A 25,269-nucleotide genomic window follows, 5' to 3' on the forward strand; every position below is an offset into this window, starting at 1 on the left:
AACTCGGTGAAGGAAGGGGCTGTGAAGGACTATCAGGGCTGCTGAGCCAAGCCTGTGCCCCTCGTGCCTTTCCACCCCGGGGGGCTGCGGTGGTGCTAGTTCTGTAATTACTCCTGGGTAACTGAAGAAACGGGAGCATCGGCATGTGCCAGAAATCCTAAAAAAAGTTTGTTCCAGCAGCAGCCTTTTAAAACCTCACACTTCTCCAATTCCAAAGCAGCTGTAGGAATCGGTGCGTTCCTAGTGTAATTTGCGGTGGCTCTAGCGATGAGTCTGAGTACGGGGCAGTGTCCAAGTGTCCAGCACCGGGGCTGTTTGCCGTGCCTTTGCCTGCTCTGGTACTGCAGCTGCAGCCTGAGGTGAGGCTGTTACCGAAGCAGCTGTGGGGTTGCTGAGCCCACTAGCTAGCCATACTATGAAAAACTTTCTGCCTAAGCCAGAAATAAATCAAGCAGTTCTCCTGCTACTTGATTAGTTCAGCTAATAGCCTGAACAGTTCATGGGTGGAGGTTAGCCGAACTGTAAATCTCGGCCACCTCTACCAATTGTCAATTCTTAGGGCCCTCTGAACCCTTTGTAAATAAAATTACACTCTAAAAATTGGAAATATGACAGAAAGTGCATGCTTATTGGAAAATCCATTAGAAGTCATATATCCGTAGACTTTGCTTAAACAAGGGTTTTGCTTTCCTTCATGATTTTGTTGACTCAGCCTGTATTCAAACATAAATGTTCAGAGTGAGAGAGCTGGTAATACCACATGTCATACCTGGTTAACTGTTCAGCATTCCAGGGAGGAGGAAAAAACCCTGATCAAGTGTTATAGTTGAAAAGAAATAAATATGTATATACAGTTAATTTAAAAAAAAAACAACAAAAAAAAAACAAAAACCCCCAACCAACTTCAGTATTCCATCTTTTTTTATAGTTTTTTATGACAGCTATATTTTCCAACATCTATAGTACATATAAAATATTGTGCTCTAATTGTTTCTTAGGCCCAGGAATACAATTTCTGCATTTGAGTGTCTTTCTCACTGTCATCAATAACATTATAAATTTGTCTAAATTCAGCAAGTAAAAACAAGGTTGAAAACTATGTTTTATACCACTAGCTGCAGGGGGCATAAAATTACAGTAATTTGTGGCTTTGCTATTGTCAGTCATGTTCAAGATTTTTTTCCAGTGGAAAATCTATCATGCGCCTGGCACTGAACGTGCTACAAAGCTGCAAGACATATTTCTAATATATAAGCACTGAGAAATTCCCTATGAAGTATATAAAGCTAAAAATATTCATTCACCTTTCTTTTGTCTGGCTTTTTGAAGGGGCAAACCTGAAGCTAGTGTGTCCCACGTATTCAGCAGTTCTGAGCCCTTCTGTAATCAGCATGCTTTTCTAGGTAACAATAATTCCTGGCCAAAACACTTTCACATGATTTTTCACATGATTTTTCACATGATTTTTCACATGATTTTTCACATGATTTTTCACATGATTTTTCACATGATTTTTCACATGATTTTTCACATGATTTTTCACATGATTTTTCACATGAACTCACACTAGTACGAGTTGTGGGTACAGTACAGGAGGAAGACAGGGAAGCAGGTACAGCATGTGATGTGAGCGCCCAGAGCCACTGACCACAGAAGTTCTGCAGGACTGGTGGGACAGGGATGGCACTTTGACTGTTCCCACTGGCCTGAAAATGCCCCTGCGGCTCCATGGGGGGTGGCGACACGTACCCCTATTGCTAGGAATGGGAAGCCAAAAAGTTTCTTCAATTGATTGTATTAAGGGGGTGCTAAAAGAGGGGAAACAATTGTTGGGTGCTGTGCCTTTCTCAGCTGAGATCAGTCTCTTGGGGTGATGGCTACCACAGGCTTGCCCTCTGACTTACCCACCTGGAAATGCAGCAGCTGCCTCATGTGAGTAAATATCCTGCACCTGGGAGCAGCTAACCAGGGCAGCACATGGATGACTCTTCAAAAAGTTTTCAGTTTGTGTAGCACACTTTGCTGTTGCCTGGTTTGGAACTCCATTTTTTGGCTTTGTGCCTTTCTACAATTAGTTGAAGCACTGCTGCAAGTTGATCAGCTGTTCTTAACTAGGAGTAGTAGAAGATTTGGGTTGGTTTTTGTAAAGCAGGCATTAATATAGTACTCCGTTCTTTCAGGGCACTCAGTGTTGTGATTTCAATCATGAGAAGGAAGATCACTTGTGTCAGGGAGGAGCTGCTGGTGGAGACTAGATGGGCATAGTGGTGGGGCTACCTTTTATTTTTTTCTTGTGACTTTCTTGGTGAAACATTAAGTCTTTTTTATTAAAAAAATGTTTCTGTTCTTTTCTGAACTCTTCCCTCAGCCCCCAGTAAGTGAAAGTGACCAAAGGTACTGTATTGAAGAATGATGATGTTTACTGCTAACTAGTAATGTTGTATATTGTTGTAAGACACTGGGAATTTATTGAAAATTACGTGCTCTGTGCATTTTGCTTTTGACTATTTGTCAGTGTCCATAGATTTCCAAGTGCTGTGCATTTGCTTGAAAATGCAGTACTGAAGTAGTAGATGACTGTCTTGTGGGCTAATTTGCTTGTGTACAAAATAGAAATTATTTTTGAAACAAGTGGCATTCTTAGTTGACTCACCGTATGGGTTCTGGCCAGTAGTTTAACATTTATGCTTCTAAACCCACTTGTTAAACATGAAACAGTGAGGTGAGGCAGAAACAGTACTGAGATACACTAGGAATCTTAGCAAAATCTGATCAAATGCTTTCAAAGGACCAAAAGATCCAAATGTGTTGTTTGTAGGAGGTGCTGGTTCTGGAGCCGTGATGTGATGGTTTGTTGCAGTTTCTTAGCACTGGAAGCATTAAAAGTATCTAATTGTGTCCATGAAAGCAAAATAATGCCAACAAAATTTGCAATTCAAAATAACCGAAAGTTTGATTTAATGACAAAATAAACATCAACAAACAGTTTTATAATTAGTTATATAAATTAGCAACATCACTTTTTATAAATTGTGGATCTGAATTGCTTTTTAAATATTCTCTGGAAAAAATTATGTGCTATCATAGGCATTAGATGTGTGTGTATATACATATGTAAGTAATCTATTCATGCAGATATCTCTACATACGCATATTAATAGGAACACATGCACATATATATGCTTTTTAAAGCTTGTCAGTTCTTAAAAGGGTTAAGCGGTTTTAAAATTACCTCAACCCACTGCTTAAACATTGTTGCCTTAATTAATAGCTGCTAACATATGAAGGGCTTGTCTTGGCTCTCAGTGTATAAAAAAAAAACCTAGCAGTGTGTCACAGAGCTCTATGTACACTGTTTCTTGTCTACTGCCATTAAAATTAATCATTGTGGCTAAAACCTGAAAGGTTTGTTATTTCTGGTACAAGTGGACATACCAACACCCGCAATTTCTTACCCATTGAGTCTCCTTGTGTAGCATATTGTCTGTGATTTTTATGTTTTTTTAAGGAATTTCATGGATTTCTGTTAAATAAAAGGGATGGGTATTGATACTTGTTACTTATTTAGCACTTTTGAATGCATTTTGCAATGAACAAATATCGGATGAAACTTCCAACAGCTACTTATTAATTTAGCTTAGTTGTAGTGAAAGCTAGTCCTTTCCAAACGACGAGTTAAAAGTATTTTGGAGGACTGCCACTACTGCTGAGCCAATATGCAAAGCAGCGTTTCTAGAATCCATTTTCCAGTGCTAAAAAAATTTGTCCCTTTTGCCGAGTGGAGAGACTGCATAAACTTGGAGTAGAGGCTGGGGGAGAACTTTGCAGCTTTCCCTGTATTAAATACTTTAATAAACATAAATTCTTCTTGCCTGTTTCTTTACAGGTAAGATACCACCTCTAGTACACAGAGGTGAAACAACACACAGTCGTCTTGTCCTTCATAGTATCCATGTCACCAACGCAGATTTTTCTGATTCTGAGTTTGGTGAATTTTCCTTACAAATAGTTGTTGCTTCTATTTGATGTTCCCATTCCCAAACACAATGTGTCTGCAGACAGAAACCCCGAGGCCTGTTGCAGGGAGCTCGTGCAATGGGCAGTTCATGCGGCAGCTGGGCGAAACAGCGTGGAGGCTCTGCAACCAGTGAGACGCGGTGCTCATGCAAAACTGGCTTTGAAGTAGTGACTTGGTTGCCTGCAGTCGCAGGGATCGTGGCTTACAGCTGACGAGATCTTTTCTGAACCTGTCCAGGGAGGATGCAGGAGAGCAAAGACAGCAGTGGGTAAATCCTCAGGACAGCGGCGCTGTCGGGCAGTGGTAGATCTGCCTTACCACAGCGCTTAAATCCGTAACAAACTAAACGTTGTCGTGCGTGGGAATGTCCGGTACGACGTGTTTTGCGCAGTGTCTTGCTTATGATCTTTAGTTTCCCTGTTGAGATTGTTGTGGCCTGCGATAACCTCGGTTGCCCTGATACGGGGAGCGCAGGCAGGAGGGCACACCGAGCTGCTGCCGACACTGGGGAGTGCGAGGGAAGGGAACAGCTACTCTGAAACTTGGAAAGCAAAGCTGTGCTGAAATGAAATGATGACATCTAGCCTTGATTAGAACTCACGGGAAGATTTCTGTTCCGTCACTAACCCCTTGATTTTGCAGCAGCAGCTCCGCTGTGGAAGTGTGAAACCTTTTCTGTGCCAAACTAACATGAAGCAGGACACGAAGGCAGAGGCCAGAACATACAGGACATGACCTTCGCTGGCTGAGAGGTACATAATCCCCCCCTAAACTTGTACTATTTTTCAACTCCTGGTAGTGCAAGTGGGGCAGGTTGTGTGTCATCCACCCACTCTTCCCTGTGCTCTTCTCTGTACACAGCCCCACGGCATGCTATTGTTAGGCATGAACGCTAATTGCTGGTATTTCAAGGCTCCTATCTTCTTATTGCTAAAGCCTGTAACAATAATCACAGCCTATATTCCCCATCTCTAGGCATCAAGGAAACAAGATATGATCATAGGCAGCGTGCTAATGTAATTGTAGTATATAGAATATGAGCTTTTTCTGTGTAAACACAGGCCCGGCCACATCCTATGATAGCTCTTCCTACACTCCATACGATGGCTGTTCCTAGGCTCACCGCTCAAGTCCCCATTATGTATACATCTACCCTTGTCATAACACCACCTCTGAAACACTCACACCGTTTGGTCCTGCTGCATAATGTTAAGAGGGTGGAATTTTAAATTGAAAAAGGCTGTTTAAGTAATGTCAGCAGCCTGACTAATTTCACAAAAGGAAGGAAATTCAAAGTTAAGGCTATGGTATATTCTTATCTAGATGCCTGAAGATTTTTGTGCGTGACAATATGCCCCTAAAATTCAGAGCTGTCCCTTATGTCTTTTAATTTCTCCCATTGTGTCTCTTCCTTTTTTTATTAAACATCAAAGTGAATTCACAACAGAGAGTCAGCCTAGAATTTAATCCTCTAAATACCTTGAAAATAGAGGTTTAGACTAGAAGTACCAATATATACCCTTAAAACTTCAGCGTGATATAAAAGAGATTCTAATCACAACAGATCATTACAAAGAAGAGTAAACCACTTTAAAAAAATTAAGTGTCTTAAATATAATAAAAAGGAATAATTAAGACTCAAACAGGAAGCTGCTGTTCTGACAGTTTAATGATGCTGAATTGGACTGAAAGAATTGGTTTTGCCATTAAAAGGCAATGAAAATCTGATCATTTCAAAATGGCACTAGGATCAGATCAAGTGGGGTTTTTTTTTCTTCAAAATCAAATGCAGCAGAACCAGAACGAAATTGTAGAATTCACCTCAGAAGAACCTTGGAGTGTTTTGGATTCCTTCTGCTGCCTGGGGCTGAAGCTGTTATTTTATCAGACTGGCTTAACATCTTCAGACTAGGGTCTTCCTGGGAATTTATTTACCACATGGCAATTGCGGAAAGTAATGTGGCAGTCTCAATTGCCAGATAGAATAATAAAACATTGATGTACTTTCATGCTTATTTATTAAAAATAATAATAAAGGAAGAGGGATTTACATAACAGTATCTGGGGCATTATAGCCGATTACACTAGGATTTTTCCACTGCATGCAACATGTAAGTAGACTCTGATGTACTTTGGGTCTGTGGGTATAAGCACAGAGGTACGCATCCAAACAGTTAAAATGAAGCAAGCTAATCCTATGCTCACAATGCCTGTACACCTAATTTGCACATGCACTTACCATGTCTGTGTGTGAATTAACAGCCATTCATTTACTGTTACTCGTTTTCTAGGCATTTGTGTCTTATGGCTGAGCATAACTAGGTGCACAATTACAAGCTTTTCACAGATTGCATCATTAGATTTTTAATTATCAAAGGGTCTGTTTGGTATCTTCTACCTGAGAATCTTAGGAACCAAACTTGGCTCGTTGCTGTGATTTGTATTGCCACGGAGAAATACGTGATTATGGATTAGACGACCTTTAAAGGTCCCTTCCAACTGAAACTGTTTTCTGATACTATTCTAGTTATACTTTAAAAATAAATCCAAGAAGGTGCGATGTTTTTCTTTATTACCTGGTGAGTAAATACCCGTTTAGGGCATGAACAGCATCTAACTGGAACACAAAGGCAGAGCTTTAAACAGATAAGCAATTAGAAATGACACAGAATAGTTAACAGTTGGGTTTTCCATCTTTGTGTGTTGTCCTGGCGCATCAGTGAAACCTTCAGTGCTGCTTTCCTCTACACTGTTCTTACGAGTGCTGCATGTTATACATGCGACGGAAAGTAGCGTTCTGTGCGTGCCAGCCCTGCTCCGAATTCGGTATGTGATCGCCCTGTGTTCGAACGTGCCAGGCGAAAACATCAGCTCCTACAGTGTGGGCTGGGTCCTTACAAATCGGTGGCCCAAATCTCAGAATGTTTCAGGGTGTGAAGAACTCATAAGTGTCTTGTCACCTGTAAAATCCCAGTGTCCAACCAACCAACCAGCCCCCCAAACCTCCCCCCCCCCCAGGGCTGCAGTCAGTCCCAGTGCTGGAGTTCTGCTGCCACCCTGTGGCGGCCGCCCGCCTGCGCCCCGCCCGCCTGCCGGGGGACAGAAGCACCCGGGGGGTGTCCCTGGGGGCTGCCGGGGGCCGCCGCAACCTGCTGCCCCCTCTGCCTGGTCTGCTGTTACCAGTCTTGGCTTGATTTCTGCTTGATGAATCTCAGAGATAAGTAGTACAGAAGCAGGAAGCTGCAAACGATGCCAGCGAGGACCAGGTAGCTGACGTAGAGAGGGTGGGAGTTCAGGTCCAGAGCCTCGGTGACCTGTAACCGCAGAAAATGCAAAAAATGGACCCAAAAGTATCCTGCTGCATCTGTGAAGTGTGTTTCACGTGTGAGCTCCCCTGGCCCCTGCTACTGGGTTTCCAGCTGCGTTTCTTTTTTTTACTGCGTTTACTGGGTTTCTTGCTTTCAGAGTGGTTCGATAGCTGGCGACAGCGATGCCGTGTCTAGTGGCTGCAGTATTTCAGAGGAATTCGGTTCAGCTTCTGAACAACTGTAGCTGGGGCTTGTGTAGAAAATGGTTGCCCTTTATTCTTTTCTTTTTTTTTTTTTTTCTTTCCACTAAAAATAAAGGCATAACAGGAGTAACTGCTATAGGGACAAATGTAAAATATACAGAGTGTAACATGATGTCACGTATTGGTTGCTAAATTTGAGGCCTACAACATCTACCTAAATCTACAGGCATATAACTAGCGCTCTAATTGGTTATCAAATGTTTGTAAGAATTTTTATTAGTGACTTACAAGTTCCCCTGGTATTTGAAAAGTAGTATTTCCAACAGTCATTTCATATGTGAAGTCATTGAACTGGATTTGCATCATGCTTTGAAAATTCCATCTGAGAAAAGAGATTTTGGAAACCCAAAATGGAACTGGGGAAAAAATGGCAGAAAGACAGACAGACATTGATACACATACACAAGACTTGAGACCTCAAAAACTGCTGTGTTGCTGCCAAACACAGCAGGTTTGTCTAATTTCTTGACAACCAGAGACTAAAAATATATAACAGTTCATTATTGGGCAAGATATACTTTATATTGTTACATGGAGATCAAAAATTAGGAGAGCGCTAGTATCTGTACCTTTCAAACTCCCAGTGTCAACTCTCACTGAACTCAGTCTTGATCTACTGAATATAGTTATCTTTGTTGAAAATTTTAGCAACCATGTAAGAATCGAGCCTTTCACTAGTGCTTTTTTGACCAAACTTCTTGTTACCTCATTCTCAGATGGAGAAACTGATGGGAAAGGAACGCTCTGACTCCACCATCACCACCCAAAAGGTAATCGCAAAGGTAGGAATCAAGCTGAGTTTTCCCGTACAGGACATGCTCAGCCTCACAACCACCGGTTGCTGATGAAAGCCATCGATGTTTCAGTTCAGAGGGATGGTGGGACATTTGTCTCACCTGTCCAGAGGCTTTCCAGGCTTATCACAAAACCACCGCTCAGGTAGAATGATGTGAAAAGGACGTTGCCAAAGAAGGCTGAGAGCTGTAATGTTGGCAGCAGTGCTGCCACCCAAAGTGCCATCGCGCGGGCACTGTACACAGCCAGCCACACCGAGAGTAAGTTCAGCAGAAAATGTTCTGGTTCAGGAACAAGGTTTGCTAGCCAGTAGATAGGAAACCCATAAATTATAACAAAAGCACAGTGTTCTGGGAGCTCCCCTAAAATCTGTTCAGGAAGAAAAAACAAACAGAACGGGAAAAAAAAAAAAAAGAGAAGGAAGGAAGTAAGTTGAATAATAATTACAAAACCACCTGAGATACAGCTTAATGGACTTATGGACTGTTTATGGAAACTACAGGAGATGCTTCTTTAGAATGCAATCATCTCCCTGTCAGGTGTTGTCAGTGGAAACCAATTCACAACAGAAATCGAAATCCTCACTAGTTTTTTCTCCAGTGGTGACAATTCCTATGACTAATTGTTAATTTGAGAGGATTCTTGTTACAGGTGAGATGTCTTGTTTTGTTACAGTTTTGGTAGCTTCTAAGAATTTTCTTCACTTTTCCTCAGAACTGGTGTGCTTGATAGCAGTGATACAGTTACTGACTCATGGCAACTGCATGTTTTGTCCAAACTTGGTTGAACCTAGTGTGAGATCAAATTTGAGACAATTTTGGCCATTGGTCACTTCCCCACTTTGTCCCAAGGGCAGTCGGGTTAGTAACTATTTAAGTCATTGTAAAACTAAAACATGCTTAGGATTTTCTCAAATATCTAAAGATACCTATAGAGAGTATTATTTTCCCCAAAGAGGTTGCTACTATCCTCTACCACTAAGGCTGTAACAAATTACATCGATTTCTCTATGAATAACGTGCAAGTTTTGTGACACAAGGCAAAGAATATTTTTCTCTGGCAACCACTAATAAGCATTTAAAATCTTGTGCAGAAATGGAAACCTAAATTACAGATGCCATGGCAGGCAGAACTCATCTAACAGTGGCAACATCACAAAGAAGGGATTATTCTAAACCTTTTCAAAAAAAGAGAATGTAATTTTTTCAAAGTCCTACATTTATTTCCAGAAACTCTGGCTTTTTATGCATTTAATACAATTGTTTGTCTCTGACCAGTACAGGCCTAAACAACTACTGGAAATGTCACAGTTAGCATTTTATTATTTCTGTTTTACCTTTGCTTTAGTATTTTAATATGAGTATTTTGCTTTAAAGATCAAGATGTAATCAAACTTTCAAAGATGCTTCAGTGAATGAAATATGCATGTAAAACTTTCGAAACCCTCAAATTTGAGTTGAGATTTCTCAAATTTTGGCCAAACAACCCAGTGAAAGATTCTTCTTTGGCTTTCCTGGGGTGGGGTGTCAGCCATGGCTCATGGCAATGGAGCTAAAGTAGTGTGAGGTTTAATCCATTAATGCCAAGAAAGCAAGAATGATAGCCTTAGCTGGCAGACACAAAAGAACAAAGTCTGATACGAATGTGAACGTTTTTACAACAAGGCTTTGGTTTGTTTGTGTTTTATAACGTTAAAGCCAGCTGTTGGTATTCCCTGGCAACAAAACCAATTACCTTAGCAAAGAAGTACGGGCTAACAGAGTACATTCCACCTTCCAAGTCATGATAAAGCATAGCTCTCTCTGAATGACCTGCAGGGTGCGAAGAAACAGGTTTGTTTCGTCCTAGGGTTGCATTAATAATTTTTTCACTGATTTAGGAATTTTCTGATTTTGATTGCTTGTAACATTTACAAGAAAACTGACACTTACATTTGGCAATAACATCCAAAATCACTGTGAATGGGATTAGTGCACCTATCATGTACAACAGGGCTGTTGTGTCACGAATAGAGAGTCTGGTTTTCTCATGGCCATAGTACAAAAATCCGATTAATAATGACATGAGAAGGGCCTCAAATCCATGGATTAATAACGTTGAAAGATCTCTGAAGTCATTGGAAACTTGACGACTAGGAAAACAGCGACATTGACCATAAGGTACAGTACTTACTAATGCTGGTAATATTCAGATGCGTTGTCCCAAATGCTCTGCTAAAATCAGTTTGTGGAACTTGCTGACTTTAAGTAGGACGGGAGGTGGGCTGTCTGTTTCTGTAAAGGATTTTGCCTAATCGAAGCTATTGAGCATCTGTAGCCGCCTAGTATTTCAGGTCTGAAATGCTGAAAGCTTGAAGAAAGGCAGCAGGGGTGGGACAGTTTGATTTCAGAGACACAGAAGCAATTACATCAGTAACAGAAGTCTCTCTGGTAAGGACCTGTAGCGTACACTAACAACAGCTGATACCAGTAGGGGTGTTCTACATGTATTAAACTAGTTGATCGTGTTTCTTTTGAGTACACATGCGTGAGACCCAACTGCAATACTCATTTATGCTGGCCATAATCAGTGAAGCCTCCTGGCTTCAAATGTGAGGCAGAGGTGTGAAGATGGCAATGCCTGAACCTACCGGGCGGCTGCCTGGGCTTGCTGAGGGTTGAATCACCACGCTTCACTTCAGTGTGGGTATCGGAATGGCAGTACCCAAATCTGTGACATGTGTTCCTGATTCTGGAGGCTTCTGCTGCTCCTGAAAGCCACGAGCTCCCAGTGATGCGAGCTGGAGCTGACTGTGTCTGGAAGGAGCCCTGGGGCAGGAAGGTGGGGCTGTACATCTGGCTGGCTGCTGTCCTGCTCAGGGGGCTGGGGTGAGCTGGTACAGCCCCATCTCCGATCTACGGCTTGCTCAGGCCTGAAACTAGCTCTGCACTTTCAGCATGCAGTCAGTTCTCATTTTGTGCTTTTTTCTTATGCTTTAAAATACAAATGGGCATGCTACATAACTGTTTATGTTAAAAATAAGGTTACCTTAATAATATAGTGAACTGCTTTAAGACTCCTGGTAACTGATCACTTGAATGGTGAGGCATGTTGATGGCCTCTTCTGAATTTAAATGGGACCTGCCCAAAAGAAAACAGAAAAAAACTCTGAAATCAGCACAGGCTGTAGCGGTTATTCCAGATCTGCTGTGTGGCGCTTTTCTTTACCTTTCTTTGCTGAATCTAGTTGCAACATTGTCTCCTTCAGTAACTTTCCATAAGAAATCATCAAAATCTTTGACTTTTTCTAGGAACAAGTTGGCAAGAGTATTTGCTCTTTCTTGGCTTTCCATCTCCTTTTCTGCAGTCTGTTTATCGATAGTGGTCAAGTCAACTGTAAGACATTATTTGACATGAGGCCACATGCTACAGATGTGAGAACTTTGTGAATCAGAGCATTTAGAATCAGAGGTTACTTTAGGTCATTAGTGAAGAACAGATTGTTAATGTGTATTTTGTCTTGGGAGATGTTTCTTACCTAGTCATTCAATGAATCACTGAGAGATTTCGTCAGTGCTTATTATAGTATTGTAAAACACTATTTCCAATTTATCTAAATTTAATATTGGCTTGGGAGGGGTGCTGACAATAAACACTTTGAATTCCCTTCCTGGCATGTAGGCATTTACAATCTGTTTTGTGACTTTAACTTAAATCATATGGGTTTTTTCTCCATCTGCAAAATGGTAGTTACCATCTTCTTTTGTATCTTACAGAAGTGCCATAAACTTTACCTGATACTGAGAAAGCCCAACAATAATATTATCTAAGGGCAACATAGTAGCAACAACAATAATTGACTTAGCATTATTTTATGTACTTCACAAAATGAACTTTTTTTAAAAATCAAAACAAAAATAGTATTTTCCAATGCTGACCTTCAGCGTAGAGTGACAGTACCTGACATTTTGCAGATGCTTTCTGAGAGAACTACCGCTGCACATTTCATAACTCCTTACATTGGGCTGATCACCTCTGTTCAGCCACTCAGCAGGACTCATGAGAAATGAGTTGCAATCTGTGCTACCTCTTCCCTTCTGCCACGCTCTCCTGTTTCTCTGTCAGACACACAGCCAGCATTGGTGTGTTTCCATCAGGTGCTGCTTCTTGCTGTGGCGTCCTCTACCACTTCCACCTTCTTGCTCCCATATTTCTCTTCTCTTCCTGTGGGTACTGACTCCATGCATACTGCTGAATGACCTCCCTTTCTCATTCCTCCCCATCTTCATGTCCTAGGGGTTTGTCTCTGTAACCACAGGCTGTAGCTACAAGTTTCCCCAGAACTGCCTCATATTCTCCATTCCCTTACTGGGGTGCTGCAAGCCTTCCTCAAGGCTGCACTTGGCTGAGGACTGCTCTGAACCGTGGTGGTGACAAAGGTCTTTTTGCAGGGCTTGACACTGAGGTTAACTTCTGTTTATCTCTGCACAGCTGATATGAGCTGACACTGCTTGCCACATAGGTGCAGCCAAAGAGGTTACTCCAGAGCACTGAGGTTGGTGTCTGTACAAGGTTTCCTAGCCAACTTGAGTGCAAAGACCTAAGGGCTGGACGTGAACCAGTCTCTGTGGCAAGAGACTACTGTCATTAGTTTAACAGGGCCAGGTTCCCTTTGCATGTTGGGAAAACCAGAAGGAGAATGGATTTGAAACCTTGTAGTTAATGTTCTTTGAGAAAAGGAATAAAAGAATTGCCGTTCTGGTTTTGGTTTTCTCCTTTCCAACGTGCTCCATTGGGCAGCACTCCTCTTTCCTGTTTAGTGTTCCAGGTGTGTGTTATTCTTTGTCCTGGGAAACTAGCTTCCTACGTTTCTTGACTCAGAAGTCAGAGAATGGGCTACAATTGATCAGTTCACCCATGTCTTTCCCAGTGAGGGTAAAAGTTTCAACTGGCCAGAATATGGGAATAAGCTTGCTAAACATGGGGAAGAGTTGCTACACCTGGCAGGGTTAGAAGGAAGATTATTTAAACTTGATTTTTGTTCATACCTCTTGTTTTTGTTATGTTTCCTGTACTGACAAATAAGGATCTTACTAAAAACTGAAGCTGCTGCAGTATTGATTCGAGTCAGTTATAAGGCATTTCTAAGAGTTATGGTCAATAAAAATCAATCTTAGCTGATACACTTATGAAAGCAAATGATTTCCAGCACCTTTTTTTATGTCAGTGCTTGATACTAACCATAGAAATCCGCAGGATTGCTGTACCTTGGGCAGGGATAGCCTAGTTCTGTGAAATATTGTACCATGTCTCTAGCTGTTCCACAATAGACAGTGACTCCAGAAGTCATCAGAAGAACTAAATCAAACAGTTGGAAGATATCTGACCGGGGCTGATGAAGTGAAAGAAGAACTAATCTGTTTCCTCTGGCCAGTCTGGATAACGTTATCACAAGGTTATGTGCAGTAAAACTGTCCAGTCCAGATGTGGGTTCATCAAGTATGAGTATTCCTGCCAAAGACAATAAGTTTAGCTGCGGAAAGCAGAATGTTTGATTTGGAAAATATATTCTAAGTGAGATATCTGGTGCATGAAATCTCACTGATATATTGCTTTTTTTTAAAGTCCAAAGTATATTTCATACCAGCATCACACAGTATTCCACAATGGCAGTTGCTTCCACTATCTTACTGAACATGATGACCAAGAGTAATTATTTTAAACCTTATCTTGCTCCCACTGGAAACAAGAATTTTCTTTATTTTTCATTGGGATGCAGATTAAGGTTCCTTATTAAATGTACATTCTTCTCTGCAGTTTTGCACTGCCTGTACCAGTATCATGTACATGAATATTAATTAATACAGTAGTACTCAATTTGTATCCTGCCTACCAAAATGTTTTAATCTAAATGATTGATATTTAAACCTCTTGCATTGTTCCTGTGTAAATACTCACATGGTATTGATTTAGATAGTTCCTCCTCCTCCCAGCCTGTGCTCTATTTTGCACCTGTTTGCACATATATATGAGATATGCACGTCTGCATTTTTTTGTTTGCCTTGCAGTTGTTTGTTATAAACGCGAAAGTGTTTTATTACTTTGCAGTGCTTGTGTTATTATAGAACTCAGTGGCCTCAATCAGCACAAGGTAATGTCTGTATACAGACATGGTTTCTGTGTTGAGAGGCATAACACGTTTGAAACGTAAATAAAGATTTACTTATATTTCCTAGAACTAATTATTTTTCACTTTAGTACCAGCACATCTATTCCTGAGCACCACTTCTTACAAAAAAAGACTTCTGCTTTCCCCATAATTACAAAAACATAACTTCATACAAACAAAAAATTCTCAGATCCATTTCCCAGTGGAAGAGTTGATGCGAAATCTTGCTCAACAACCGGCTCAGCCAAGATTAGTAGTGGTTTTGATATATATAAGAGCATATAGGGGATTTGGTCCTGCAAAATCAGCTACGGATCTAGCCTCACATTTTGCTTCTACTGCAGACAATGGAAGTTTGTAGTTCATCTGTGGCATGAACCAGCTATGTCAGTGAGTTGCACAAGAGCACAACTGACTATACAGCCAAGGAAATGACCTTCCCTGTTAAAATTTCACATGTAAACAGGCTGTGTTGGAGAGGAAAGCAATTTTGATGTTATAATAGGCCAGCAGCCTTCCAAAATAACTTGTGGCATGCGGTCAGATGAAAAACAAACCTCATGCTTATATGTACAAAGCAGAGCACTGCTGTGAGGGTGACTTCAGGCAACATTCAGTGGTCTGAGTGATGGTGGTTTTGGAGAGCAATGGGTGAAGGCTCCCAGGTGGGCTCTGCCTGGCTCTGTCACTGCTCTTTCATTAGCAAAGGTGACAAAAGTGAAAGTAGGTTGGCTGCTGAAGCACTCCATTTAAGAAATTATTACTGTAATAATTACAGTGTTATCTGTGATCAGCACTGATTTCAATTTAAGCAAATGGACCAGCATGTGGTTACTGTGTCTAACTGGTGCAAAACCTGTTAAGTGTCCCGAGTATGAACACCTCGAGCTGCTCCAGGGGCAACCGTCTATATGAATCTTACCTGAAAGCTCGTGTCTTCGTGTACTGACCCATTTCCCCCAGTGGTCTGTGGCTGGCACAAGGAAAGTGTCAGGGCTTTGCCTACCTGGGTTCCAGAGGAGCTGCACACCGATGCTCACCCTCCGCCTCTCACCTCCTGAAACACCACGGAGATACTCGTTCCCTACCCTGGTGTTTGCACACTGACGCAATCGTAGTTCTGCTATGACGTCTTCTACCTGAGGGGATCCGAAGGGTAACAAAGATAAAGCAAGAGTTTATTTGCACATTCATCCATAGATAAAGCTGAAAATACGATTGATGTGGTTAAAATTCATCTGATACATCAGTGGTAACTGAATGAGACACTTAAAAACAAATCTTCATTTTAGAGATAACGTTGAAAAAGACTCAGTGATCAGCAATTTAGTTCTTCTTTCAGCCTCTCATGCTTTCTCTAGATTGTCATTTTTTATGAGCTTTTGAACAATTGCTGGTTTCTGTCGTGAAAGAAGAAAAAGCGTTATAATTCATAATCTACATTAAAAAATGCCAGATTAGCTGTTCTGACTCCAAACACACAGGATCTCTTGGATAATTCCTGTCAGACACATTTTTGACAACTTTATTTTTTTGCAACAGCTTAATTACCCTTTTTTTCCTTTGCGAGTCTGAAAAAAACTTTGGAAGGCGCAGTTTGGCAACGAACAATAATGTTTCTCTGACAGTCAGGTGAGGGAGCAGTCGGTCATCCTGCCGCACATGTGCTATGCATTTCCTAACAAGCTGGGGAGTGCTGGGTTTGTTATTGATCTTGATTTGACCGGACTTGATTTTGCCTCCATGGTCCCGGCAGGTTATTACATCAAGCAAGGATGTCTTTCCACCAGCTAGAAAAATTGAAATTGAAAATTAGATTAATTTCCAAGGAATCATTTTGAAAAGTGATTTAGTTACAGACAGAGGATAGAAGTTTTTGTTCTTTAACACCTTTTCCCCAATGCTTCCTGAACCTTTTCCAAACCACAGAGACAGAATGGTCTTGAAAGAAAACACCAACTATAAGCTCATGTTCAGGAAATCTCCTCTGGAATGGAATATGTGGCTTTAACCTTTGTCATTTCTCAACAGAATTGGGTAGTTGAGCATTGCAGATAGCACCATGAACTCAAGAAACGAGATCTCTTTGTCCTCCTGTTATCTGTCTTTCCCTTTGGAAACACAGGTGGAAGGTGGTGTCCTGTGCTGGCTGCAGGGCTGGTGCCTAAATGCTCGGCAAGAGCTTGCTTTGTAGAGGGAATTGTGAATTCAGAAACAGCAGCTGGAACAGCTGAGTGACTAAGGTGCTGAGTGATTATACAAGCAATAAGAATCTTAACAATGACTGAAATAAAAATTATTATGACTGAAATAAGAAAAAAAGTAATTTAAATAATTAGGAAAAGCTGGCTCATACTCAGAGGTAAGAAAAGTAAAACAATGAAAACAACACCTGCTTTGGAATTAAATAGCAAATGAATTTTTCTTTTTTGCTGTGTGATACTGTATGTAAACACACAGAGCTCTCTTATTATGATTAGATGTCATTTATTTCTAGTCTCCCTGTTGAAAGATTAACTCCACACCTGTTTCTTAATATATACATTTTAAAAAAGAAACCCATCCATCTGTAAACCACGTATTGCTCTATTTAAGAGTGACATATTGATTGCCATTGACAATGTGAAACCCATCAGCAGTTTAATCCATTTTCCTAAGGCATTTGATGAAAAAGATGATAAACAGCTTTTAGAAATAGTTTGACTAGTTTGCTGAAAGGGGTTTGTGCTCAGTGTATGTTACCTTACAAAGGTGCTATATCTATAACTCAATATGTTATTTCATCACAAGATTTTCCTTTTATTATTGAGAGAATTTCTAAGGTACAACTTCAATTACATTAAGGATATGCACTAAGAAAAAATTCCCATGGCAATGGGGGAAAAAAAATGTCTTTTGTAGAAATAAAGTTAAAAACTTCTTTGGCAAATATGCCTTGCCTTTGAGAGAGAGCTTCTTCACTGAATCATGGAGCTAACCTGATGTAAGTGGGGACGCAGCATGGGGGTGTTTACGTCCAAAGTATGAGTACTTTTTGCTGCAGTTTAACAGGTCATGTGTCTACTTCTTCCCCCCCCTAGATGAGCTTAGACTGAGCTAACCACATGGGGTAAGCTCTTTCTCCATTAGTCAGCCTCACCCTGGAGAAAATTAATGCAGTCCTACCAGAAAATGCCAAAAAAAAAAAGAAAAAAAAAAAAGAGAGAGAGGTAAGAAAGCAGAGACCCATTTGGCATAAAGCCAAACAGAAGAGGAACTATCTCTTCTTCTCCGTAAGTTTCTTTTAATTAAATCCCAATGCAGTGGTTTATCCTATTAAAATTGTTTCAGTCTGAAGGGAATTTCTGGTTATGCTTATGCAAGTTACTGCTGACTTTCTTACAGGGTCTGGCCTCATTTGTCTGCTGTGTTACTGCATAAGGTCTGCATTGGCCTGGTTTGAATCTGAGCCATGAAGCTGATTCATGCACAGCAGAACTGGGACTGCAGGTCACAGTTATAACCATACCCCACTACAACTCAGGAAACAACTACCAAATGTGTACCAGTCATAACAAAATTGGTTTTGAAAGTAAATGTTATTTTTTTCTCCCCAGTCTCATTCTTTGTTTCCTCATACATTTTAAAGAGTGTATGTAAGTGACACATTTCCAATAGTTGCTTCTTAACCAGATTTTACCATTCAAAAGACTGCAGGTTATTGCTCTTGGCTGTGTATGTTTTATCTGAAAGTTGCTCAAATAATGAAATTTTTTTGTTCTTACCAGTGCTTCCTATAATAGCTAGCATCTGACCACTTTGAACTTTTAAATTCAGATTCTGGATTATTGACACATGAGAATGGGGATCTGATTTCCATGTCCAGGGCATTTTCATGTGCGCAAGGTTTTCATACCAGGGAATCTGGGATGCTGTGTTAACCTAACAAAGAAAGAAACAAGTCCCTTCGATTCAAAGAATAAACTATTTAGCGATAAATACCTTCAAAGTTATGATGTTAGAAGCAGAGTATATATTAAAATATTGTTAATGTCCAGAAATACATGGGGAAAAAAGTTCTTTTGCAGCCAAGTATGGTTTCCATGCTTTGCTGCTTTTTCTATTAATCACTAAAGCCATCTCTGTCCTCTGTTACTTTAGTAATTTATTGCTATTGTAGTTTTTAAATGTTTAAATTTTGTAATATAATTTGAAATTAGACAAAACTGAAAATTGTGAAATCTACTTCAGATGCCGTGGTGGCACAAAGCAAGATGAAAAATTTCACTGGTTCCCTGAAATCCTCCTTCTTAGTCATCCTTTCGTTGTCTCCTTCCACATACTCATTCTTGTCAGCAAGGGCTCCCACCATCCCTAGCTGGACAGAAAGTCCCTCTGCCCCAGCTCTCAGAGGAATAATTTGGCTCAAGACTAAGAAAAAACAGAGCCTAGAAACAGATGCCTTTCCCTGTCTTATCCCCCAGCTTTACTAGATATATTTACAACGGAAGGCTTAGCCTGTTGTCAGTATTGCAGCCAAAATCATGATTCTGCTCACAAAACTGTGTATTTCACTGTGTGAACTCTGGTTGTGAACTTCAGCTTTGTTCGGCTTTTAAAATAGCTTGCATATAGAAACAGGAGTTGCTGGGTATGCTCCCTGCTGAAGGAGGTATATAAATTACAACTTTTACCTGGTAGTTGAGTTCTTTGACCTCGAGAACATTTGATTTTCCACTGTATGTGAAATACAGGCTGTTATCTTCTTCAGAGCAAAAAATAGTATCCTGGGCATTGGTCTGGAAAAGTTATTAGGTTAATTACCATAGTTAATTACAATACCTGAAGTGCTGTTAAAATTTGCGTTCAGAAAAGGTGAACCACAAAGGGAAAGATATTCTATGGGATATAACAGTATTGTTGATGAGTTACAGTAGTGCAAAAGCCTGAAGGGTTGAAATGAGTTATCTGTTAATCAGCGTGAAATGTACTTTGTTCTAGCAGCATATACGAGGGCCAAACATGCTGTGCTATGCTCTGTTTGCTTTCAGTTTAAATGAAATCACTTTCAAAATGGAGATACATGTCATGCCACTAGAAAGAGGTTGGTCTCTTTCTGTTTTTGAGGAAAAAAAGTACTGTCTCAACAATGTTGGTCTACTGGATCAAAATGGCACATATTTAAATTTATAAGTTATGGCAGCTAAAACTTAAGGTTCACTGAAAGTAAGTTCATTATTGAATTCCACAGGGACTCGTTAACTTGGAGGCTTTGCGAACAAGTAGGTGTGCAACCACAAGCACAGTCTTTTTTTCTCTTTTTTTAAATTCACAGTGCTGTCAACTGGAACTTTGTGTTCTGAGATACCAGTTAAAATAACAGACTCTCTACTTGGCTTGGTTAATCTTCTGCATATAGCTGCGATTACGAAGTCTTTGTTGAGGCAGCTTTCTGGCTTTGGGTTTAATTCTGTGCGTACATCTGTAGCTTTTACTCCAGACAGCCACATCTCTCACACAGCCTTGTGCTTTTCCTACGAGTCAGGCTCATACCCTAGCCAAGGCAAACGTACCTGTTCCCTGTGTAGCAGACTCTACCCATGCCTGTGGTATCTTTGGCAGATGGTGACCACAGTTCTTGTGTACACCTCCCACCCTCACAGCAAACGAGGCTGATTAACCTTTTCAGCCTAGATACACCCCAGAAAGCAACTTGACGCTAAGCAGCCTGAAAAGCCATGTTAAAGCCTTCCAAACTCCCCCCACTGCCAAAGCACTCTATGCTCTTGCTTAATTTGAGCTTAATTTTTAAAAAAGCAGGTGCTCCGCAGCAAACAGGGGCAGCCAGTTTTACAGCCCAAAGGCACATTTTGGGAAAGCCCGTCCCAGTGCTCAGGGACTTTCTGCTCCGTGCATGTCTTTGAGGGTGCCCTCCCTCAGCTCCGCTGCCGCGGCATCTGAGCACAGTTTGTGTGGCACCAGGGTCCCTGGGGGTGAGGGTGCCTCGGGTCCCCATTGCGGAGCGGGAGGAGGGCTGGAACGAGGAGCAGGGCTCGCTGCCTGCGAACGCGCAGTTGGCAGGCTGGTCGCCCGCCTCCACCAGCTCCTCCGCCAGCTCCGGGCAGCTCTGCGGCTGCGGGTGGCTGAGCCCGGCGGGTCCCCCCCTGCTCCCCACAGGTCTCACTCACCGGCAAGCCCTCGTGTGCCACCTGGCTCCAGCCGGCACCGTCCAGAGAGAGGTTTTCAGTGGCTTCCTTCATGCTGGTGGCGCAAGGTCTCGTTCTCTGCGGTGGTTTGACTCTTGGCTCTTTGAAAGCTGCGGGAATCCTCTTGGTTTTGAGTTCAGGGCCCTCCAGGTGCCTTCGCTGCAGCCCCGTTTCCCCCGGTGTGCTGTGCCTCTGCAGCTGGTGTGACCCCGCGGACAGGGAAATACTCCCCTCCTCTGGGACTGCAACAGCTCGGGCTAAAGGTACATCAGATAGTGGCTTCAGCTAATTGCCTGTCAGTTGTTCTCGGGGGGGAAAAAAGGAAGAGGAGTCCCTCTGTTTTCTTTTAGGCACTTGCCCAGCTGGGTGGTGAGTGCCAGGGCCAGCGACCTGCTCCGACCCGGGCCCTGCTGGCTGCCGGGGGAGGCATGGTGGTGGTGGCGGCACCAGGCCCCTGGCCAGCAGCGTGAGGGAGGGAGCCTGTGGGTCCCAGCACCGGAGGATGGCGGGCAGAGTGTCTGCCACCCCGGAGGGCAGCGGCGGCGGTGGGCAGGCAGGCCAGGCGAGGGCCGCGGCGCAGCCCCCCGACAGCATCAGTGTCCGGGGTGTCTCCTACACCATCAGGTAGGGCTGGGGAGGGCGGCGCGGTGAGCCCTGCCCGGCAGGAGCTGCTCTGAGCCCAGGGACCGAGGGCAGAGGGGCCGGGGCAGTGGGCTGTGGGTTGGCTTCAGCCCAGGAAAGCAGGAGGGACGTTGCCAAGCCACCCGCCTCATGGTGCTGGGCTGCCCACCGCAGGGGTAGGGTACACGGCTTGAGGGGGTCGGGGCCAGTCTGGCCCTCAGAGGGTCCAACGGTTCTTCACACATCTCTGAAGGAAATGCTTTAGGGGAGATTCCCAAAGATTGTGCCCTTTCCCACCGCCTCGCTTGCTGCTGCCAGAAGGGCGATGGGAGGCCCTAAGGAAATGGTCAGGGGGGTTAATGGCTGGCAAACGTCAACAACGAGCAAAGGTCCGTTTGTTTCCACTTTTGGTTGTAGTCCGAAAGCCTCGTAGCAGTCATTCTGAAAAATCCATTCAGAATTCATTTTATCTTCCAGATTATGCTAAGGGATGAGGGGGTGAAGGCTGATTGATTTCCCCCCCCCCCTCCCCCCCGCCCCATATTTTAAAATCTTTGCAGGCTCTCATCCCACATGATGCAAGTCGCTACAAACCATTCGCTTGCTCTATACAAAAGTTTTAAGTCTTCTCTATTTAATCTTTTTTGATGTTTGTGTTCCAAGAGAGCGTGTTGGCCCATGGTGGAACTTTTCTTTGTATCATAAAAAATGGACCCGGCAAATACTTAAGGATGTTTCATTTCACATAGAGAGTGGCCAGATTATGGGGATTTTAGGAAATTCTGGTAAGTTATTCCAATACTTTAAAAGACATAAGATCAGAGTTAATACCAGTGACTTCCACAGTGGTATGAATGTGACTGAGGTCTGTGTTTTAAATAATGAAATTGCAGCTGATTTTAACCTTTGCTTGGTTTTCAGAGTTCAATCTTCTGTCATCTAACTAACAATTACAACTTCAATAAAAGATAAGGTTGCTTCTAAACCAAAATGTTTCAGTATGAAGTGTGAATTTGTATGAATTAAATGCTTATTTACGCACATTCTAAGTTTCCCATTTAATTCCCCTTAACTGCATTTTCAGGACCTATTGTTACTAAGAAAAATAATACTTTCTTCTTTTCATATGTCTCCATCAAAGTGAGGGTACTACTCTTGAAATCCTAGAATTCATCTCATCACATGATTAATTTATTTTGTTTGAAAGGATCTGGGAAAACCACACTTCTGGATGCAATATCCGGAAGACTGGGACATAAAGACAACTTCTTTGGTGAAGTGTATGTGAATGGACGTCAGCTGAAGAAGGAACAGTTTAGAGACTGCTTCTCTTATGTGCCCCAGGTTGATCTCTACACTTATTTTTGTGTACTGTGCTTCCTCTCATGTAAAGAAAGTAAAGTTGCTAGTGTAATGGGGTAATGTAATCTGACTATGAATTTACTAATAAAATTGGTACGAAGCAGTTAATAAATCCTATGAATGAATGGATGGAAGTTGTGTGAGCAAGATCTTAATTACTACAGGGCTAACTCCTCCTTCCTTGTCACTTTTTTTTTCAGAGTGACACTTTGTTAAGCTTCCTCACCATACAAGAGTCTCTGACATACACCGCTTTACTAACTCTTCAGAAATGCTCCAACAACTTAATCAACAAGAAGGTCTGTATTTTATCATCTTCCACCAGAAAGGCAGACATGATGTCATGTAATGCTTTCACCAGCAGCACTTTCCATCCCTGGTTGTGTTTTACTTTTATAAGGTTTTGTAATCCTCATTCTGCAGATGGGGAGAAATCTTCCTGCTGAGGAGTAGGACACAAGGTCTCTGATGTGCCCCGCCTCTTCAAGGGGCTTGTGCTGATGCCCCAGGGACAAAACTCTCCCACCCGAAGCTGCAGCAGTTACTCCTGCAGGAGATGCTGCTCTTGGTACTCCTTGATATCAGTTCCCCTTTGCCAGCTGGGAAACCCAGTTCTCTGGGGTGTTTGGGGCCATGTGTGCTGGCAAGTCTCTTGGACAGCAGAAATGACTTTGACACTGTCTCCTGTAGGACATCTCTCAGTAACCAGAACAGCTCCAAAAAATACTGGTCTAATAAGTACCCTACCAAGCTACTTTCTTGATAAAATAGGTGTGTTTCAGATCTGGTTTTGCCCGCTGTTGAGAGTAAAGATTGGATATTCCTGACCTAAGGCTCTTGCTCTCTGTCTTCTCTCCTCACCTGTCTTCCACTCGGTATTTTACAATTCTGCAGAATTGACGTACGTTTCTGCTTCTTTATTTTGGAAGCCAGACCAGTACATTATGCTTCATATCTTAACTTCTAGTCCCACCTCTGAACTGTTCATCTCTTAACATCAACTGAAGCTGAAAGTCTACTCATTTCAGAATACATGAAAATAAAAATTTAAAAATAGTAATTATAATATATAATAGCAATTATAATATATTAAAAATAATAAAATAGAAATGAGGCCAGATAGCTTTCAGTGGATGCAAGTGGCATATTGGAAAAGCCATAGCTTAAAATTATGTCTTTTTTTCTTTCATTTTTTCATTTTGCACACAGATGTCTGAAATGGACTGTGTTTAGTCTTTCTAAATTGTAATTATCTTTTAGGTAGATGCGGTTATGGCTGAGCTGAGTCTCAGCCACATTGCTGACAAAGTCATTGGAAGTCGTAATTTTGTAGGAATATCTGGGGGTGAGAGGCGTCGTGTTTCAATTGCAGCCCAGCTATTACAAAATCCCAGTAAGTACCACTGCATGGATTTTCAAAATAAAACAAAGCAATGTCACTTTGTGCTCCTACCATGGGCCTCCATAAACCACTTTAAAATACAAAAACATCTATATTCTGTAATTCAGCAAAAGCTAGTCTAGTAATGACAGAAAAGCACTAACAGTAACTCAGGATTGCCACTAATCTACTACTTGATCTCAGAAAGTAGACAATTTTAAAATCTCAGGGAGTGAACATAGGTTTAGACTTGCATTTATCCATTTTAAATCTTTGTGGGCTTGCCCTTCCTGTGTATGAAATGTTGATTGTGGCCTGTTCGTATTTTTTGAGTGTATTAGAGCCATTCATATAAAGCATTGAGCCTTGTAGTGAAGTAGCTGTCATTTAGCCATGTATGTGTGAGCGCCACGTACCTTCTAGAGCCAAAAATATTCCACAGAATTTTGGTAAACCAAAGCAGACTAACTAGAACAATTAGCCATGGGAAACAGCACTTAAATTCTGTCCGTTTTGAGATAGTTTCTTCAAGGTGCCAGAATCGTATGGAGCGAATGTATGGCATGCATTTGTTGGATTCTGGAGTCCTCATGGTAGTGCAGATGTGCTAGACCTGGTTACCAGGCAGGAAGGAGCATTTAAATAAGTGAAGTGTATCACTGCTACTGTGACTCCTGGAGAGTTCATTGGGTGTAGCTGTTGCTCATTAAGTTCACTAAACTCTATAGTAAACACTGTAGTAATTCTGTGTAGATAAACCTATAGAGAAAGTTTTCCGCCCCCTTGGTCCTGGTTAAGGTTTAACTGCCCTCTTCCATGCTGTGACTTATCTATGTAAAAATAATGGATTTTACTAACTTTTACCCTTCCATGTGCAATAAAATAACGAAGAAAATGTAGTGTACACACACACAAATCTGTGGAATTACATATGCTGTATTTTAATAAGACTTAGTTGTTCATAACAAATTCTGTGTGTACATATAGATTTAATTCAAGTTACAACTTCTAGCTAATTATGTCAGTTATATTTACATTTGTAATTATCATTATTGTTCTTAGAAGCAGATGTATACATGAAATGTATATTGGTAATTTTCAGATTTCACCTGAACTTAGAAAAAAATTATTATACTCTGATCTTGTAGTTGTGTTTTATGTTCGTATTCTAGTCATTGAAACTGAACC

General features: G+C 41.6%; 2 protein-coding genes across 5 annotated transcripts in view; one reads left to right on the top strand and one right to left on the bottom strand.

Moving 5' to 3' along the window:
• Positions 1-6,019: 6,019 nt before the first annotated feature.
• ABCG8 (ATP binding cassette subfamily G member 8) lies at positions 6,020-20,784 on the bottom strand. 2 transcript variants are annotated; one of them, XM_027788496.2, is made up of 13 exons: positions 20,700-20,784; positions 19,206-19,310; positions 18,297-18,453; positions 16,084-16,322; positions 15,539-15,671; positions 13,605-13,874; positions 11,592-11,757; positions 11,412-11,504; positions 10,316-10,515; positions 10,119-10,195; positions 8,486-8,753; positions 7,818-7,945; positions 6,020-7,332 (listed from the first exon to the last, which is right to left on the bottom strand). In XM_027788496.2, the coding sequence occupies exons 1-13, from the start codon at positions 20,769-20,771 to the stop codon at positions 7,195-7,197; spliced, it is 2,046 nt and encodes a 681-aa protein (XP_027644297.1). In that variant the 5' UTR covers positions 20,772-20,784; the 3' UTR covers positions 6,020-7,194. The 2 variants fall into 2 exon arrangements, 1 of the variants encoding a protein (XP_027644297.1); XR_008749146.1 differs by having other exon boundaries at positions 7,215-7,332; positions 7,818-7,911.
• Positions 20,785-20,892: 108 nt separating this feature from the next.
• Positions 20,893-25,269, top strand: part of ABCG5 (ATP binding cassette subfamily G member 5) — a 28,391-nt gene continuing 24,014 nt past the window's right edge. Inside the window, exons 1-5 of one of the 3 annotated variants that reach the window (XM_027788500.2) lie at positions 20,893-20,980; positions 22,002-22,123; positions 22,546-22,682; positions 22,901-22,999; positions 23,961-24,093. In XM_027788500.2, the coding sequence (XP_027644301.1) occupies positions 22,102-22,123; positions 22,546-22,682; positions 22,901-22,999; positions 23,961-24,093 (391 nt within the window). In that variant the 5' untranslated portion in view covers positions 20,893-20,980; positions 22,002-22,101. Of the gene's footprint in view, positions 20,981-21,082; positions 21,342-22,001; positions 22,124-22,545; positions 22,683-22,900; positions 23,000-23,960; positions 24,094-25,269 lie in introns of those variants that run through there. The other 2 variants (XM_027788498.2, XM_027788499.2) reach the window with 2 other exon arrangements.

Source organism: Falco peregrinus, chromosome 11, assembly GCF_023634155.1.
Source record: "Falco peregrinus isolate bFalPer1 chromosome 11, bFalPer1.pri, whole genome shotgun sequence".
NCBI classification, from domain to species: Eukaryota; Metazoa; Chordata; class Aves; order Falconiformes; family Falconidae; genus Falco; species Falco peregrinus.